At 46.0% G+C, this 20395-nt stretch overlaps 1 protein-coding gene and 1 non-coding gene across 2 annotated transcripts in view; both read left to right on the plus strand.

Moving 5' to 3' along the window:
• Window positions 1-9133, plus strand: part of LOC142589904 (ornithine decarboxylase-like) — a 45833-nt gene extending 36700 nt beyond the window's left edge. Inside the window, exons 6-9 of the mRNA XM_075701630.1 lie at window positions 15-180; window positions 2350-2503; window positions 5076-5179; window positions 8627-9133. Of these exons, the coding sequence (XP_075557745.1) occupies window positions 15-180; window positions 2350-2503; window positions 5076-5179; window positions 8627-8929 (727 nt within the window). The 3' untranslated portion in view covers window positions 8930-9133. The remainder of the gene's footprint in view (window positions 1-14; window positions 181-2349; window positions 2504-5075; window positions 5180-8626) is intronic.
• TRNAC-GCA (transfer RNA cysteine (anticodon GCA)) lies at window positions 7274-7348 on the plus strand. Its single transcript has one exon. It is a non-coding gene; the product is annotated as a tRNA-Cys (tRNA).
• Window positions 9134-20395: the final 11262 nt, after the last annotated feature.

Here is a 20395-nt window from a genome sequence, read left to right on the forward strand (position 1 = left end):
TTTTCCTCCCACAGGTTCCACATCGGAGCAGCGTTTAAGCACCCGACTGTATTTCAGCGAACTATCGAAGACGCCAAAGCCGTGTTCGACGTTGGCCGCGAGTTAGGCTTCAAAATGGACACGCTCGATATTGGCGGCGGCTTCCCTGGAGGCGCACGAAAGCTAGAGTCTTTCGTCGAGGTATTTTCTTCCTCCTTGTCTTCACCGCGCTGCCATTTGTGTCGCGCTAAAACGTGGCACATGTGCAAACGTTACACCACGAAAACAAAACAGGATCATCATGGCGATCACCATCATAACGTGGTACTTGGTTAGTTAGTTCAATGTTGTTAATATAAATAGTGCGCAGAAGTAGAAGACGGCGAGTACAACGAACTTGAAGATGGTTTCACTGCGCACATCCCGCCTTATCTGTTATGTCTTATCTGGTCCCGTGCTATTTTTTTTTCAGCTTATTGCATTTGTTGTCTAATATCAGGTCACAGTTCATCAATAAAAACTGCGTATGCCATCTCTGAGGCTGGTTTTATTTAAAGCTGGAGACGGTTGCTCAGAAATCTTTCATATTTTTTTGCCTTCGTCGTTCGTCATGTAGCTTGCGTTGCATGGCGACAAACGCGCCTATTGGTAAGTAGCTAACTGCGTTAGCTGGCTTATTACGCACAGGCTTTTTCTCGTTCTCATCCCTTATTGAGAGTGTGGGAGAGTGAGCTGCGCTTATATAAAAACGCCGCAAAATTGCCACGCGACTGGCCACTCGAGGCACTTTGCGTGTATTCACGGGCTTCCTTCACGCTCGCAAAGACACTTTTCTGCAGCACGTATTGAGCAGCAGAAAGCTGTATCGGGAGTTTCTCATGTTGCTCTACAATTTCTCATTGACACTTTTAATCTAATTATAGTGTTTGAGAAATTGATTAGCTAATTAAGACAAATGTAGTTAGGCAGGATGCAAAAAAAGTCTGAGTATCTCCAAGCGACGGCAAACAAAGCCACCTCGCCAGCCTGTGCCTCCTGTGGTGAACAAGAGACACTGGAGCACCTCCTACTGGCCTGCCCTGCTCACCTGCAGCACCGCGGCCGACTTCTGCAAGAGTTCCACCGCCTGGGGCTCCCATGTTCACGACAGGAAGATATCCTCTTCCCCTGTCGTAATCAGCTACCAGCCTTCCTAAGTGTCGTCGAGTACCTCGACTCGTCGGGGCTCTCGGCGAGACTATCGGACATTTCTACAAAGACGGATGACCTAACAGCCATCCCACCACCTCGGGCTTCCTGATCCGCCACTACTTCGCTTCCATCTCTACGACCCTCTACCTTTCTCCCTCCTACCCTCTCTCTCTTTTAATCCCATCTCCTCCACCCTGCTGGCGCTGAGCCGTGCTCCCGCATGGGTTGCAGAAAATAGTGCTAGCCTTCCCTCCTTCCCCACAAGAACCACTTCTCTCTACCTCGGTTCTATCCGGCTGCGTGGCATTTGCATATATTTTAAATCTTGGTTTAAATAGTTGGGACATCCTGTATAAAACAGAAAAGAATGAAATCAAAACAGAGTAGTTTGGTTGTGACTATTCTGTGTGCATAACTACTGTTTGAAACCACGATGAGAACACGGTGTTCTAGGAGAAAATTTGTTTAAGGCGGCTATACATGCGTAGAAGCGGCTTTTTCACGAGTAAATCACCTGCAAAATAACAAGCGGTAATTTCTTCCACACAAAAGAACTGTTGAGCCCTCATTCATGTTAGGCCTGCAGGCACGAAAGCAGTGATAGCCTCTTCCGGATGGCGCCTGCTTCCTGCAAGCAGCGGCTGGTCAGCGGAGTAGCATGGCATCGCCCTGGACCATGTGAGGACTCGGCAACGTATATGCACGACGGCTAAAATAGTAAAAAAGGGTTTAACTGGTGTAACCTGGCTTACAGCGCCATGGAGTCCGAGGCCCTAGGCTTTCAGGATAATAGAAGAAAGGTTAATGAATCTGGCGGTGAAGAATGGCAATAGGCGGCTGGAGTATTAGTGCCGCATATAAGCAGCGAACATGCGGAATAGATTTGAGGGCAGTAAATTTCTATCAGGTTCGATGGCTTGTTAACACAAACCAGGCGTTTTAAGGGAGGATAATAAACTCGAAGGAAAGGTAACAATAGAGAGCTTGGTGGCACCCGTAACCGGTATTTGTTTCAAAAGGAATTAATCGACATCCATCCATTCATCATAGCTGTCGCACAAGGTTATAGAATATATGATGGACTGCTTTGAACTTGCAAACTGTGGAAATTTTTTTTATACTTTGCTTATAGATCTTTAGGCTCTCTTTCCTCAATATGCAATTTTTTTTTCTTTTTAGCTGTGTCGCGTCATCAGAGAAGCCATTGATACCAACTTCCCGCCATCCAGTTGCATAAACATCATCGCCGAACCGGGACAGTTCTTCGTTATGTCTGCATACACACTCATCACCAAAGTTGTTGGCATCAAAAAAAACTTTGTGACCGTCGAAGGTAAACAAATCCTGTGTTCTTTACAAATAGTTGTGTGCATTATTTCGCATAAAGAGGCACCAGAGCAGACGTCCTCAAAAGTTCTTGGGTAGCCCGACTAGACTAGATTACATTCGATGTTTTAGAACAAGCGAAATGATATAATGCAGTTGAAATATGTAGGTACCAGCCTACATTCTTATCATGGTGACATTGACTAAACCGGCGCAAGCAACAGTTTAAAAATATGCAATGACATTCCTTTTGAAGTTCATGTACAAAACTAACGTTCCCGGGAGTTCACAAAATATAAATGTTCCTGGGCAGGTGCATGTAAGTATACTTTTCGTTAAACGCACGCATAAGAAGAAACCTCACAGAGCGCCTTGCTATATACCAAAAAAAAATTTGCAGGAACAAGTGGCAATCGAATTGAAGATGGTAATGTCCGTGGTAATATTAAATTGGCCAGCGAACCTGTTTGCCCCATTTAAAAATTGATTCTCGCCATAACAGCGAAATGAGCAAAACGAGAACAAGATGAAAGCAGGCGCCAACGTTTCGACAAGTGAACTTGTCGAAGCGTTGGCTCCTGCTTTCATCTTGTTCTCGTTTTGCTTATCGTCACTTGTCGAAACGTTGGCTCATACTTTCATCTTGTTCTCGTTTTGCTCCATCGTCTTGAATTTCCATCTCCCACATTCCCCGTGTTTTCCCAGAACAGGGAGAGCAAGATGAAGAGAAACAGGAGCAGGATGAAAGCTAGGCAAGTTCTAAATTGCGCCCGGTTGGCTACCCAGCGCAGGGAAAGAGGGGAAGAAAGATCCAATAAGAAGGGAGAAGACAAATAGAAAGGGATTGCGCACACGCATAGCCGACAACAACGCAGTAAAAAGCGGTTACACAGTCCACTGGCCTTTAAAAATCGCAGCAGTGCTCAAATAACTTTCCGCGCAAACAATGGCTCATGAAGCCAAGTTCCTGAAATACTTTTGCCCCGTGGATCGTCGGTCGTCTAGTTGACTTGGGCTAAAACTTCGAGAAGCTGTTTGGTCTGAAGGGCAGGGACAAAGTAGGTGTTCATCCCATCCATCAGCGAGCTAGGCATACCACCAGGCAAACCCCTCCAGGATTTATCGAAGAGCCTATCTATCTTTCTCTCTACCTATAATCCCCTCAATATCGCAAGAGCGGCGCACGGCATCGTAAACCATCACTATAAAAAATAATAGCCGTTTGTGAATTCGACGCCCGGCCGTAAGCAACTGAATAAGGTTTGTTTGTAAAGTTTGACTGGCAGTCCAAGTCGTAAGTAAGCGTTGAGGGAGCACAAACAAGAAATGGTAAATTCCTGTGAGTTTCACTGCTGCAGCTTCATATATGTCAGAAGCAAGCGAAGGGCAACTCCGCCTCCATTCTTCACAACAGCCATATCTATAGCCTATTTGAATTGCAAGTGTGTTTCGATATTGAAAACTCCTTTTTCATGCTATAAACCATCTAGTTTAACGCTCGCCTAGCCGTGTAGGGTATTTGCTGGGAAAAAAAAGTATCCTTAAGTGCTGCCAGCGATGCAAACTCAGCTGAGGTATTACCGGACGGGGCCCGTCGTCCTGCTTTCTGACAGCAACTCAGCGCTATGTCAGTATGGTTCCAATGGCTCTCTCTTGCAAAATGTATGCAACTTTCACTACGCAGAGGGAAATAGTTGCCCAGGCTTGGCTTCATTGTTGATTTTCAGTGGCTATCCTGGTTTATCGGCACAGAGGACAATGACGCTGCTGCCAGTCTTACTCACTAAGCATTGGCATTAGGACCAGCGTCGAAAGCTCGCCGAGACTCCCATGTGTTCGTAATTCAAGTTGTCATAAGTCATTTCCCCTCGTTCTGATCTACGCCATACGAACACTTTGGAGGAGCTGACAGAATTGAAATAGCCTTGCTAATCACATCCGAACAGTTACAGTGCAAACTCCGACATGCGGTGCAAATTACAACGTTCCGCGTGCCACCATTACACGCGTTATATCAGGCATATTACTTGCTTGGATGTCTTATGGGGCTCGCTACCATTTGAATACGCTATTATAGACAGCACCGTATACCGTTAAGAGAGGAAAGTGTCTCGTTTCATCCTGAAGCTGACGGGCCAACGTAACTTGGTATGGTAGTGCTGAGGTGCATTGGATGGCACGAAAGCAGTCAGTCTCTTCTCTTTCTAGCACATTTATTCCAGTTGTTCTCGCGTGTCTGTCTAGTGTTGCGCCCCTGGAAAGGACTTACTTAGCTTCTTGATTCATTCAATTCTCAGCACCCTAATTATTTGAAGCGTGGCACTGAGGAGAAGTAATTGCCGGCAACTCTTAGAACGTTATCCATCCGCCATGTACCTCACATATTTTTCCTCCTCCTTTCATCGTTTTAATAATCGCAAAATACTCTTCCCATGCATGCCTTTGCTTATCTGATACAGATCTATCAGTACAAGTGTCCCTCTTTGATTTGTTTGCCATGTGCTGTGTCCGAAATATCTCGATATGTCTCTATAAGTGCCCGTGAGCAGGTATGGTGATGGCTACACCATCTATTTCAGGGAAATTCTGCGAGCACCGCGACGTATACATCAATGAAAGCAAGTGCAACACCATCAACCGAGACATATTCGAGCTCATGGACATCCATATAAGCCCTCTGGAGGTAAATGCGTGCGTCATCGTATAGCATCTGAAATCGAGATTTGAAAGTGTCATTTCTACTTCATAACGCCAGGAACGTAAAGCATATATGAGATCACTCTCCATTTTCTAAAGTTCACTTGGAAGCATATCATTCGCAGCAGCTTCCATAAAGAAACTCCGAATGTTATTGGCAACACGACGGAAATTAATTGAGTAGTGGCACAATAAAACACAAGTGGCCGGTACGGAAATGCTATAAGACGTCACCATGTAGAATGTCACGAACCTTGTTAACAGCTTGCCCCTAGCGCAAAAACAAAAAAAACGAGCGTCGGTCATATAATAGTGCTGTATCCATTATTTTGAACTCTTCACTGTGCACATAACACAACAATTAACTCAGTCATTCCCCGTAAACGTGTCAATAAACGTTAACAGTTCTCGCTCACATGCAACTGGCAAGCCGCAGGTTTACAACGGCTACAGAGGCATAGTTCAAATCGGTCGAGCCAACTTGCTTAGTTGCGTTGTAAGGACCCGTCAAAAGAAAGTATGTAGTCCTTCAAACTTTATGTTATCGTGTCGGTTCAACTGGAAACCGATGATATGGCGAGACTCATGTCATCAAACCTCAGGCAGAAGCGATGCGCGCTACTCACTCTGCGACATCTTTGTTCTACGGTGACCAGATTTCCGTCGTGTAGCCCACTCTTCCTCTGTTGGCGCTCAACCATAGGTTAATTTGACCGTTAGGTCAGTCACGTCCGGAACCCAGCGCCCGTACGGGCTAATTGCCAGCAAACAATGCAATGGTTGTCCTGACAACCGCCGGGGTTGTTTTTGTCTGTGTTGCTATGTCGGGGTACGTGCGGCCAATGAAGTTTCCATTAGTGGTGCCGCGCCAGGTGCCGGGAGACAGGGTTCCGAGCAACGTTTTAAGAAAATGAAGAAAAAAGGAAATATATTCGAAAAGGTTACATGATTGAGATTACAAACCAGCTTCAACTATTGGAGCACACTATGGTAGCGTCTTAGCATGTCCGAGTCACACACTGTTTCCGAGCGTCCCCTCTCAGCCATCCGGATCCGCTTTTTATGCCTGCGTCGTCATTGTTCCTGGTTTCCACCAATGCCGGCGTCGGTGAGCTGGTTGCCCCTTTCGGTGCCCCCGGTCGGAAACGCATGCCACTCCCTGGGCATCAAGAAGGAAAGTAGGAGGAACACGCTGACTCCGATCCACGCTCGCTGACTCCGATCCACGGCGTGGTCATGCCAATTTGGGCTGTTGACAGGCGTGCAAAGTCGTAGCCTTGCACCGACCTTCACTCCGGCGTAGACAGACCAATTTGGGCTGTTGACAGGTGTGACGAATGGAGGCGTGACGACTGCATGTCGCAGGTGTAGCATCTTCCCCGATCTGTAGGGCCGCCGGGCACAATACTGCCCACAGCCAATATCAGATTCGATGTTCATCTCAACGTCCCGAGGCAACGCGGTGGCAGCGTGTCCCGTAGATTGTCACTTCAGCTCGAAATGCATGGCGAAGAATTGTACGCATTATTTCTGAGACCCACAATGACCAAGCGGCACACTGAACACGCTGAGAGCGCGACCGTTACACTCACTCACTGTAGGGACGCAAAACGAATTTTCCCGGACGCGGCATACTAACAAGAGTGTCTAGCACGAGGCTAAATGCTCAGCATACTAATGCATGGCTGCTCCAGCAAAGTCATAGATCATAGAGCGGGCGCATGAAATTGAGAGCCGCAAGAGGCAGCGAGTTAAAAAAAGTGCCCCCGCAAGTTAGCGTCTAGAAATACAAGAGCGCCAAGTGGTGCAAGTACGTGTCGGTCGAGTGCACATGCGCCACATTATTTATGGTTGAAAAAAAATGACTGCCCTCCCACTACTTTGAAGGTGTGAGGCTTTCATTTCGAGGAACCCGTATGGCTTTCCTTTGTAGCAATTGCTACGATTAGGTGGATGTCTCATTTCCCCTTAAATAATTACTTCTCTCCACCTTGCGGGTTTCCGCAGAACTATTACGTCAAACCCTTGCCTTTGCTTCGAGTTGTTGACAGATTCGAGTTAGCTCTGCTATCTGCTAGCCGCCTGGTTAGCTCAGATGGTAGAGCGGCTGCCCCGCAAAGGCGGTGGTTCCGGGTTCGAGTCCCGGACTAGGACGAATTCTTCTTCAGCTGTGAGGCTTTTCTTTCGAGGAACCCGTATGGGTTTCCTTTGTAGCAGTTGCTACGATTAGGTCTCATTTTCCCTTAATTAATTACTGTGAAGAGGGGTGCAAGCGAAGCTCGGGATCCGCGGCTCTTCGTTGTCGTAACGCCTCGGCTTCGCGCTCCCTCACGGCGAGGTCGGCACGTCGACGACGAGACCTTTCTCGAGCGAATTCCCGGCGGCGTCCATGAAACGCCGCCTGTTCTTCGGCCGAACGCACGACGCGGCCCGCTGCCGTTTCTTCCGTCATTATACACGCATTCGTTGCACCCACGCCGCACCACCGTCGTCCTTCTCGCGGGAGGAAGCAGTGGCATTACGCCAGTTACAAACCGCAACTTTTCCAAACCTTGTCTGTCTCAATAAATTTTACTCACACTGTTATGCAGATCGTTGCCCTGGCTGTGGCAGCTCGCCCAGAATCTTCCACGTCACGATTGAATGCACTGCAAACCTCTTTCCTCCCTTGCCAACTCTCCTTTACCCCCTACGCAACAAAGAGCTGCGGGACGATGCCCTCCGCGACGGACCTCCCGAGGTCCTCCGAGCTGTGATACAAGGGGCTCGAAAAATCGCCGGAATCATCTTAGGGATCCTGGACTGAGGGTTCCTCCCACACTGCTCTCGCCATTCAAATATTATTAATAAAGATGTTTTACTCTCTCTCTCTCTCAACGCCGCGTGCTCTTCGGCAGAACGAACCAAGCGCGGCCTCCCCATGCCTCCCCATCTGACTGCCGGGCCTGAACTGGCGGGAAACGGCGGGCGCGAGGCGAGCGAACGCGCGATCACACCCTTTCCCGCCTCGGGACGCCTGTGATTGGCTCGCGCCTTGCGCTGCGTCTACTTCTCCAAGCATATAAAGCCCTGCTGTAAAGGACGCGTGCGATGAACCGACAGTGGCTGAAGCGGCTAGCGTGTTGGTATCGCAACGCGGGCTTCGGTGGTTTGAATCCGCATCCCGACCAGCAAAGTTTATTTCCGCGGCCTATACATTTTTTCGTAAGGCAACACTGACGCCGACACGAGTGAGGCAATACTAGCTTGACTTGAAATTTACTTTTCCGCGATAGCCCGTTCCTATTCGCGTGATCTTGAGTTGTCCTGTGTTGCCTGTTAGAAGTAAAAAGAAATTTGACTCCTGCATTTTGAGCGTGCGTGCTCGCGCGTGTCGCTGAAACTGTAGTGTGATCCAATTCTTTTTTTCTTCTGCTTTCCTGTTGATACCTAGCCTCCGGTCAACCGACCTCGGGACATCCTGACAACAATCTGGGGCGCCACGTGCCACCCCTGGGACATGATTATGGGCCGCTCGCACTTCTTTGCCGTCTCCGATGGGGAGTGGCTTGTGCTTGACAACATGGGCGCCTACACGCTTGTCCACGCATCGGGTTTCAACGGCTTCGGCTTCCCGCGTGTCCACTACATCGCCTCGGCTGCCTGCTTGCCGCTCGTGGAGCTCGCAGTCGTTTCGACGCGAGTGCGAAGTGGCTACGGGCATCTTGAACGAGCGCTCGAGCCGCGTCCGCTCTAAGCATCCGGCTCGCCACGCACATACTTGAACTAGTCACTGCCTTGCGCTGCAAGGCTCAACCCAAGGCTGATGATCGCAAGTACTGCTCTAGCTAATCTTCAAGAAACAAAATGAAGCAAAGAACCACAACGAGTGAAATGAAGAACACTGTGCCTCGTTTCGTTACATGTGTCTCAAGCAGAGGCAACGGCAACAGCAAGCTGTCCCTACATGTGCACCTACGCACGTCATAATGCTCAAAGGGAACCTCGGTGTTGGGCCCTATAGCATGCTATAAAAGCCCCTTGCTTCGGCTCGAAGGCATATACAGACTGTTTCGAGCACGGTTCAATCTTTATCATATTAAGTCACTGCATATTTTTCCCGTATCTGTATTCGTTTCTCAACATATGCTCCATAAGGTCTATTCACAGGTGGAAATTACTTCCACGACTCATCAAATGCATAATTAAGTCATTATAATTTCAATAATTAAGCTCCTTGCTAATTAATTTACAGCACACATTGGAATTTACGAATATCACCTAGTGAATTCGCAAGACATATCAACTTAAACCACATTTTAAGGATGGTATATACCGGTTGCGAGGCTTGCGCCGTCAAGCTTGCAGTGAAAATGCCAGGTTGTTCCACTTACTTACTTTTCAAAGAAAACGCTGTTTTATGCATTGTAGCACAAACGTAAGGGGTACGCCAGTGTATTTGGTCGCACATCTTTAAAATTAATATCTTGAAACTGGTGTCACCTTCAGAATTCGTTCCAAGTGGATATTGCTTGCGAACTCGCTGGCTATAATTTGTAATATGTGCCGTAAATTAATTAATGAAAAGTTAATTAGTGAAACATCTTTAGTTCGCCGATCACGCATTTTGATTTCACGTGGAAGGAATGTCGGCCTCATCGAGTGACTTAGTTCAGAGGTTAGTATTGTGCTATCTGCCACAGGCGATTTTAAGTAATTTGGCGCAGCTTAAGAAAGCGCCTGGTATATATACAGGGTTTCTCCCGTAACTTGAGCGAAGGATTTCAAAAAAGTGGTTAACCGCAGCTGGCTGAAACGAACGACATATCGTTTGCTGTCATGTGGCGCTCTTCAAGATATTTCTTATATTCCGCTTAATGAGATAATCAACTTATATTAATTATTCAAAATATTTAGTATTCCTGGTAGGGCCAAGTGGCTCCCGTTACGTTGTAGAGGGGGTTCAGAAACGATCGATCCAATTTTTTGTGACAACGTGCACGCTGCGTGGTGATCTATATATATATATATATATATATATATATATATATATATATATATATATATATGGCGTTTAAAGAAAGCCCGCGAAATATGAAATAAAACCATGTGACTGTGCTTATGCGCTGTCGTATTGCAGCGCTCTCAACCGTGCTTTGAACCTATCGCTTATCATGGACGACGGCGCTTTCCTTTCCGAGTGCCACCGTCAGACGATGACGCACTGTGAAGCCGATACCTAGAGCCGCGGCCGCTCACTTCGCCATGGTTCGCGCGCACGGTTCTTTCCCAAGAACCGCGATTGAAAGCGCTGCAACACGATAGTGCATGAGCGCAGTCACGTGGTTTTATTTCATATTTCGCGGGCTTTCTTTAAACGTGGGGAAAAAAACGCGCATCATGTACGTTGCCACAAAAAAAAATGGTCTCCGATCCACGCTGTGAAGGTGGTTGAGAGCGAAGCTGTAAACGACAGCTAGAACGATTACCCATTGCGACGCACGTTGAAATTATTCACGTGGCGACATTCCCATGCACTTTGCCTAATTATCAGCCTAAGGCGTTTCTACGGCCTGAGATTTGACTTGAACCGCTACTTCGTGTAACTATAGAAAGAGTGGACCGCAGAGAAGAGAAATTCGCCTCGCCTAGAGTGTGCACGCTCCTCTTCAGGAGTCCTCACTATATGTGGCCTTCCCACAGCACTGTCACAACACAAATCAGATGCTAGGCGGGTTCTCCTTTTACGTACGAAAGTCTAGCACGTCACTCCCTATTCCGTATGCTATAGTCAAGCTGCCGCCGCCGCGGCAGCTTGCGCAATAGTAATCTTTACCAGGAAGCGTATGAGGGGAGCACTACGTGCTGTGCATTGCATCTACACGCAGGAGCACCTTGTCATCAATTATTTGGTCCGGATTCTTGTTCTGAGCTTGTTCTTAACTGAAATGTATGCTGCTCTGTATATTGTATGCGTGATTCGAAGGAATGTATGCACTGTTCGCTTCACTTTTCTGAGTGCTTGTAGCCTCTGCCTTACGAGGGTATGAGCCATTGCATTTCGAGGTATGAGCCATTGATGATGGCAGTTTTTTGTCGACGTAGCACCACGAGGAAATTCCGCCATCCTAGCCATAGACAGCTTCGCTGTAAAATTGGATCGGTCGTTTCTGAATCCCTTCTACATCGTTGCACGCAAATTGCTGCGCGACTGGCCCCTCGAGGCACTTTGCGTGTAATCGCGGGCTGCTTTCACGCTCGGAAAAACACTTTTATGTAGCGCGTATTGGGCAACAGAGAGCTGCATCGGGAGTTTTTCATGTCGTTCTACAATTTTCTCATTGACACTTTTCATCTAATTATAAAATTGGAAATGTTTATTAATTAATTACGACTAATTGCGTAATTAGGTAGAATAAAAATATAATCTGAGTATCTCCGAGCGGCAGCAAACATTACCTTTGCTCTGTCCAGCTACGTCGTGAGATTTGCATATTTTTAAGCTCTGGCTAAAATTAGCTGGAACACCCTGTATGTCTCTCGCTCTCTCTCTCTCTCTCTATACATATATATATATATATATATATATATATATATATATATATATATATATATATATATATATATATATATATAAACGAGAAGAAAGGGGGTTAACCGAGGGGCACGATTTTTCATTAATCATATCATAAGAAGTCAGTAAACGATGACACCAAGGACACCATAGGGGAAATTACTTGTGCTTACTAATTGAATTCAAGAAACGATAAATTAATGGAAATGAAAGTGGACGAAAAAACTACTCACCGCAGGTGAGATACGAACCCACGTCTTCGCACTACGCGTGCGATGCTCTTACCAATTGACATTAATTTATCATTTCTAAATTTATCTACATTTCCAGTGCGACAAAGAGTAGCCAGCATCTGATGGAGTCATGTCAGTTAATAAATAATTTACTATATGATATTGTAAATGTTAAGAACTTTCGTTGTCGGTTTTCTTTTTCTTTTTTCATAACATTGTAGTGTCAGATTAATATACAAAAATGCTATAAGGAAGTAAGCAAACAAGACACACGCACACAACACACATAACGAAGGTGAATTTTAGAGGTTCATAGTGATTTATAGTGACTGAAGCTGAAGGCTGCGCGCCCTAGAGTCCCTTGAGCAACCTTGAACACATGAGGATATTACATGCATTAACGCCTGGCCGTTCAAGTGGGATGAAAGTTAGGGTGCGTTCCCCTAAGTACACACGTAGTTTTGCCAGCAAGCGCCTGCGTTCGGTTACGCATACCCATAGCTTAATGTTACAATCTGTTCATTTCCATGTCAACTTCATTTACGGTCTTGCGGTGCGTCAGTTTTCGCCGGTGCACACGGGCCGTTCGAGCAAGCCGACCGCAGTGCATTTCACGCTCTGCAGTAGGGAATGGCACCCGCTCGTAGCATGGTTAAAGAAGAATAAAACTAAACACCGACGTCTGCACTTTTTCTCAGAGGTCAGACAGTACAAACTATAGTTATGATTGGGAGGCCTACTCCTGCGGTGAGTTCAGATTGGTTCCGAAATCAGAGCAACGCTTTGCTACAAGAAATAACGGGCCGCAATTCAATTCAAGTTTACTTGCAGCTATACATGTACAGATGACAGAAGTACAGACAAAAAGCCAAATGAATACGGCTTGACGGGGTCTCTACCCCCTACAGAAATGGCACTGTGCACAATAAAGAGAACACAAACATACAATAAGGGATAAACGAGAGAAAAAAAGTGAACATTAGTCAACGTTGTATAACAGAAATGCATACGGGTAAAAAAATCAACAATAGAATGCTGCAAGAAATTATATCACAGAAAGCGAATAGCATAAAATGATACAAATAATAGTCTTGAAATTCACATCTATAAATAATAAGTAATTTACAAGCAGAGAAAATTGGTTAAGCATTCATGGCGTCAATGTATCCCAGAGCAAATAAAAAAACGGAATCCACAATGAGCCCATTAAAAGGAGAGATAAGTGTCTAATGAGTTTCTAATGAGTTTAACAAAGATGGCAGTGCGTGGCGTAACAATTGTTGACCGCAGTTAGTGCGCGCTTTAGGAACGTACCATGTTTCTCTGTGACGTGTGTCGCTTAAGCCATCGAAAAAACTTGCTTCGTCTTACTCGTAAAACATAGAACGACGTAGTGTGACAATCAGCAGCACTTAAATTTACAAGCCAATTGTCAATGGTAGCTTCCAGGGGCACCGAAACTACAGCTGCACTGGAACGTGTTTTGGACGAATGAGCTGAAATATCTAAGAACAGCAACAGTAATGTGTATCGGGCAGTTTATATTCAAAATAAAATTTCAACGTATCTGGCCCATCCCCGGAGTCAGCCCATAGAGCAGCTAATATTGGGCCTGCGTGTAATGTAAAGGTTCCTTTCGCACGATTTTCCAGTCTGTTCCATTATCATCCGCAGCTAACGACCGCGTGATCCTGGTGGCAACCTTGGTGGAGTGCAGCTAGGAACACTGACGATGCATGGAAAATAGAATCGAAATATAACTGCTACATTATCGCGGCTTCACTTTGATGTAGCCAGTTCAAGCGGGAAATCCCGTTGGAAGCACACTTCACGCCGAGAAACGCAGCAGGTGCGTCGTGGAATAAGAGATCCAGTTCTCCGCGCTCGTCCCTCTCATTATCTGGCCCGAGAAGGCCTCCAGCTGCTCTGATACATGTCAGATGGGGCCGTAAGAAGCATATGACGACGCCAGAGCGGCAGCAGTGGGTATAGCAGCTGTGCGTGCTGATTAACTCAAGCTGTCGGTACCGTCGGTCATGGCTCGAGCCGCGTTTAGAGCATATGCTTCAGCGGCAGCTGCCGGACCGTAGCGGCAGAGGCAGTAACGGCTCTCGTGTCTTCGGTACAGGCAGGTCAGCGATGAGCGTCTCCTGTGGCGATGGTTATCGCGCTCACATCAGCGTTTGATCGACGATTGTCTCTCGTTATCAGGAACACAGCATTAGAGACGCAATTACATTTTCTTTTGCTGGGCAATATTTTCAGTAAGAGCGGTCAAAAGAAATATTCCTGACGGGCTATTTGGTAGCCTAGTTAACTAAGATTTACAAATAACTTTCAATTACCACTGTCCGGCTGTCAATGCCAATTGGAATATTGCAGTTGTGATTCCGAGCTCATAATAGATGAGCATTTAAAAATAATGAAATGCCCCTCTTGAAAGTATGTTGGCACGAATAGTTGCGCCCCAAATTCGCGCGAATCCGCGACCGCCCATGTCAGGAGCGAGCGCGGTGAGCTGCGTGTGACATGTGCCATCCCATGGTGCGCCGGCCGAAGCGCCAAGCACATTCACTCGGGGCCATCTCGGACCTGCGCTTGGTTCGTGCTTGTCGCGCGAATGAAAGAAACGAACAATCACTGGCGCTGGTCGATAGCAGATTCTCATGGCTGTGCATAGCGAGGGCCGCAGGGCTTCGCTTTCAGCTAATGACAGCTAGTCGCCGCAAGGTTTTCCTGTTGCAACAGAACTGCTTGTTGGCCTATAGTTGGTGCTTGCTAAAAGACATGTTTTTTGCCGCAAGTTAAAATACACACAAAAGGAAGACAAATAAAGAGAGCACGGGCGGCGTTTCTTGGCGTTGCTTTCCCCAAGGAGGTTGAAGAAAAACTGCTGGAGTGGAAACGATGTCCCGAAGGTGAATCCCCACAGAAGGGGCACGATAAAACTATAAATAAAGGATAAAAAATAGTGCAGGAGCGCTTTTCGCGCACTTCCCATGAGTTAACCTCCTTGGTTAATCGCGGCTTATTTTACAACACACATGCTTATCTACGTGTATCTCTGTATAACTGGTTTTAGTGTGAAATCTGAATATCCTGGCATATTGCATTGAAAATAACGTCATAGATATTCAGAAGAAGTTATTGTTCTCGTTGAGAACAACTAGCTTTTATATTCTAATTAGCCTAGCATTACAATAACAGAGCCAAATCACTTAATCTCTAAGCGGAGATCACCAGCCAAGACTCTATTCCAGGTGAAGGAGGGGCAAGCATTGACTTCACCTTTCCCGATAAAAAGCTGCGAGAGCTTCCGCTCAAGTAGTTTTTCATCAACTTCCTTGGGCTTTCCGGACGTACGCAACTTTAAGGCGGGTTCACGCGTGCTCCTGACGCGCCCGGTTTAGGTTGCGCGCGCAAATGGGGCGGAACCCTTCATGCTAACATGCCACGAGGGTCTTTTATTACTTTCAAATGCTGAGTCGTTAGCAGCTATTAATCAGCTACAAGCGTCCAACTGGCATTTGCATAACTAACATTTCTAATGAAAAGTTCATTTGCACTCCCCCCCCCATCTTAATTACACTACTAAAATATACTTTTGTCTGGCGCATCTGTAAATCTTGGAAAGCAAAAAAAAAATGTCTCTGTGCCTGGAATGCCCCACTTTAAATACTTAGAGGCAGTCATTCAAGAAAGACCCGGTATATCACTCATAGTCCGTTCCGCATGTTTTCAGAAGTCAAATTGTACAGAATTATTTGAGGCACACCTCCCATCAGCATCGCTTCGTGGAAATCGTTTCGTGGCAGTCGAAAGTGGTTGCCATGGAGCCTCGGGATAATTCTAACTCTTACTGAAACTTCCAAGTTTTTTTTTTTGTTTCTTTTTTAAGGATATAATGTATTTTAGTCACTAACTTAAAAGTGCGTCAATGTTTTTTTCTAGAACGTCGGCCGCTGTGCTTATACCTAGAATGAATGTTATGAGACCCCTCTTGTATCTTGTTTCCTTTCGTTTTAACTAAATTATCGTAGTCCTGAAGAGCGTTGTGAATTCTTAGTGGAAATACCTCATCAGTATTCCCGAACTTATAGCAGCTTATTCTTCGCAAGAGAGGATAACAATTATTGCACAATTATGATACAGATGGCTTTTTTCCCCAAGAAAACAAGAAAGATGTGTTTCACCGAAGAAGTGAATGACGCTTTATATATTAGGCGACTGCGGAATCATTTGTAACGAGGAAGTTACAATTAAAAAATTCTTCTACTAGCGAATCATGGGCGCTGAACTGACAGGTACAGCATCAAATGTAAGTGCTGACTGCAGAGTGCACCCATTCATTCCAATTTGTATACTTTTCGGCGCAAGTAAATCCAGATATTTTTTCGTATCTCTCGCATAAAGAAATGCTTATCGGTATTTCTAATACACGCACGACACTGCGTGATTTGTAGTGTGACATGAGATATGCGCATGATGGTAGTCGCAATACAAAAACGTAAACTTACAGGCGCTGTCTGCTTAGTTGCGCAATGATAGAGAATATAAGCCGTAATGGAAGAGACGAGGGGGAACGAGCTTCTACGTTAGTGACACAACCGATGTGTCCTTTCTGTTCCCCTAGGGCGAATTGATCATTGATTTGCCGATGATCAATAGCGGGACGAGAGATAATTAATGCCACGGCCGCGATTACATTAATTGCCCCCACCCGCCAGCCTAACTAGGGAAGAGGCAGTAACCCTCAGGAAATTGCAAACGTGCACGGTATCCTAGTGCACCGAATCTGACCTACTGAGCATTCATACATGACTGCACGTACTGTGATGTCCCAGACACCCTATGCCATATGGTACGGGGATGTGTCACAAAAAATGGCACTGTAGACATCCAAACACTAACCGAAAAGCAGTGGGAAGGCAAGCTATCAGACCCAGACCCGAAGAAACAGCGCAGCCTCATCGAACGGGCGCGGGAGATGGCCATGGCCCGCGGCTACTTGACATAAGGAGGCCGCCCACCTAGGGAGCAGTTTGCGCTTGCTCAGAATAAAGGTTTATTCTCTCTCTCTCTCTCTCTCTCTCTCTCTCTCTCTCTCTCTCTCTCTCTCTCTCTCTCTCTCTCTCTCTCTCTCTCTCTCTCTCTCCTTTCTTTTACGATCGTTATTCTGATTTTGTACGCTATAGCAATAACAGAGAGGTTGTAGACTAGCACCACATACCACCGCACAGTGATATTTTCAACGCGACAAGTATAACAAGAAATATTAAGCTGGATGGGCGGATGGAACGAAAAACTGGTAGTGACGTCATCTTGCAATTTCCGAAGCTGGCCCTCTTGACCTTTCGACCGCGCCTGCTCTGCGTTAATTGTTTATCGACGCAGTATAGGCTCGATATGGCAACTTCAGAAACTTTCCCTCCAAGAAAACGGTTGAAATACCCCAAAATACGGTGAAATCCGTGACGTCAGATTAATGGGGTAGTTGCTTAGGTTGTGCGCTTGTGATTCAACAAGGTAAGTATTGCCTTCTCTTTCTCCGCTAATGATCAACGTGTCATCTCTATAAGATGGGGTCGGCAAGCGTTATGCGTACACGGTAACTGTCAATAATTCCTGTTCAAAACGACATTTTGTGCGTTAGTAACCTTCATGTAGCGAACTTAAGGTGACAAAGCGACGAACGAGGCTAGAGACAAAAGCTAGCTTATAAGCTGGACTTCTTTTTTTTTCTGATAAGGAAACTTAAGGAAACTTAAAGACTGGAGACCAATAAACTGTAGTGGACCAGTTTGTTGCAACTAGCTCTAAAAAAAAGGAAAATTGGGCATTGCACAACAGGCTAGCTAGGAACCATATTTTCATGTCACTATAGTGGTGAGTGCCAAACATTCTGCGCAACAAAAAGCATTTCTGAAACTTTAAGCAATGCCAAATGGTAATGGAATAAATTTGTATACGGACTTTCATAAGAGAACCCGAGAGCAGGTTCGGTCCCGTGCAGGCAATCCAAAAGAACTGGACTTATTGAAACGTTGGCGATGGCCTAAGCTTCTTCCTTTTTATTCTCTTCTATAGTACCCCTGTTCTTCACGTTACATTCTCCCAGCACGCTCAGCGGCGAGGTAAAATCTTTCGAGCCGTGTCGGTAGCGCGTGGCGTGGTATTTCCGCCATGAAAAGATCAATATGAAACGCTAAAGCCCAGCAACGCAGCATGGAGCCCTTACAACGGCGCACGCTGCAGGTGTCACCAGTAAAGGACGTCAGGACATGGAGAACATCAGACGGTTGCTTTCAGGCTCGTGGGAAGCGGCACGACAACTCGGCGCCGTAGCGCGGCACAGGTCTGGTTGCGGCGGGCCGCGGCTTGTATCGCCTTACCACGCCACTGAGTCGCGGTGCTGCTTCTGCTGTCGCCACTCCGCAAGCCCTCGTATACGAGATGCGAGCGACCAGGAAGCCGGCAGGCAAGAGTGGGGAGGGGTAAGGAAGAATGTGATAGACTCACTTCGCCCTGCTCGCCCCATGCAGTCGCCTTTTCGACCAAAAAAATGCTGCTGCACAACCCCGAGCATTTCGCCCGGCGATTGCGTGCTCCAGCATCTTCTATGACCACATTTCCGCGTGACACTTGAGGCAAAGTTGGAAAATAAAATTCGCGCCACTGAACTTCACAATGAACGCGCTGCTTCTTCATTCCCGAAAGAGCGCGTTAGCGACCTCTCCCACAGCCCCTCCTCTTAATATATCGCGACTCGAAAATTATCGGAAGAATAAGTAAAGCGGGAGGAGCTCATTGCGCATTGTATAGGCGAATGAGGTTGTTGCCGTATACTACATAGTTAAGGATGTGTCGTAGGGTGTGCAAGAAATGAGCGCTTCAAACAGGAATAACTTTATTTCGAAAAACCATGCAAGAAAATGGAGCCAGTGTGTGCGCGTAGCCGGAACAGTGGGAATATCTCCACTATATACCTGGCTTTTGGGTCACTTTTGCTTCGGTTCCTGTGTAAAGAACTGCTTTGTCTTAATGCAAATGAAGTACTTCTGAGTTTTGTCGCATACACCAAGTCTTTGAGCAGAAGTTATATTTCTTAAAATTATTGCTGTGGCGATAGGTTCTTATTCAACGTGTAAATTTTTTGCGCTGGGAGAAATTCTTATTATTATTACTTAAACGTATTATCAGACTATGGCATGGTATCTGTCGTTAACGAAGCCACTAGACAAGAAGTCACCTTATGTCCTCGAGCCTCGACCACGTTTTAGTTCTTTCAATTGATTCTTTGACCGTTAAATGCATTAGAATAACAAACAAGCTGGCTGATCATTACTATACCGGGTGCCAGATCTCATCTCCTGGCGCTTATGCAGGCGAAAGCAAGGCGGCACAATATATAGAAATGTTTTATTACGTTAGACTTGACAGGCTTGTCTCCCAATATGACTGGTACACGCTCTTAGCACATAGTTGTGCTACGAGTGCGCATAAAAAGTTTGTCGCTGCTTTTACCGAGCTTAAGCGAGGGTGCAAAAAATCCGTTTTGGTACGCAAGCCAAAAGCACACTTACATTGGATAAATAATTGAATATTAAAAGCTATTCCAGAACTTTCGAAGCAATCTCGGAAGCACCCAGAAGACGAAGCTTTGAAGAGCATTTACGGAAACGGACGAAACAACGTTACAGCATTAATGCGCTGTTCCAAGAGAAGCTACTTTCACCGTCAATTTTCTTTTTCACGCAACCAACAAGCAAAAATGTGGTCGTTAGTGAATGAACTTAGGGGAACCAAGCCAAGTTTCTACTTAGATCTCATATTGAAAGGTTCCGGTGCTCCGTCGCAAGCCGTGGCTAATTGCTTCAACGGCTCATTTATTCAGTGGCGACAGATATGGGAACGCCCTTTAATCTGCAGAGGCTTATGGCAGCAAGTAGTTCGGTATCAGATTCGGCGCCCTCGATGGCGGAAGACGAATTGTTTCGACTGCTGTGCCGGTGACGAAAGAGTCGTCCTCAAGGTTTATATGGAATATCAGCTGGAGATATAATACGTAATATCAGTCTGCTAGCTGGACCGATTCTTTTTATTTTGAACGTATTCTAGACACGTGTGTTGTACCCGATGAAATGAAGAGAACACGTGTTATTCCGATATTTAAAAGCGGAGATGCGTCAAAACCAGAAAACTACCGCCCCATATCAGTAGTTCCTTTCTTAGAACAATTACTGGAAAGGCTTGTTCTTGAAGCTATGGACAGCTTTGTTCTTAACCACAACATTTTATCAGCTTCCCAGTACGGCTTTGCTCAAGGCAGCGGTACACAGAAACTTTTGAAACTTTGTTAGATTTCTTACACGAAACTTAAGAACGAAACCAAGTGGCCTGTGGACTCTTTTTTGGG

The sequence above is a fragment of the Dermacentor variabilis genome, chromosome 1 (assembly GCF_050947875.1).
Source record: "Dermacentor variabilis isolate Ectoservices chromosome 1, ASM5094787v1, whole genome shotgun sequence".
Lineage (NCBI taxonomy): Eukaryota > Metazoa > Arthropoda > Arachnida > Ixodida > Ixodidae > Dermacentor > Dermacentor variabilis.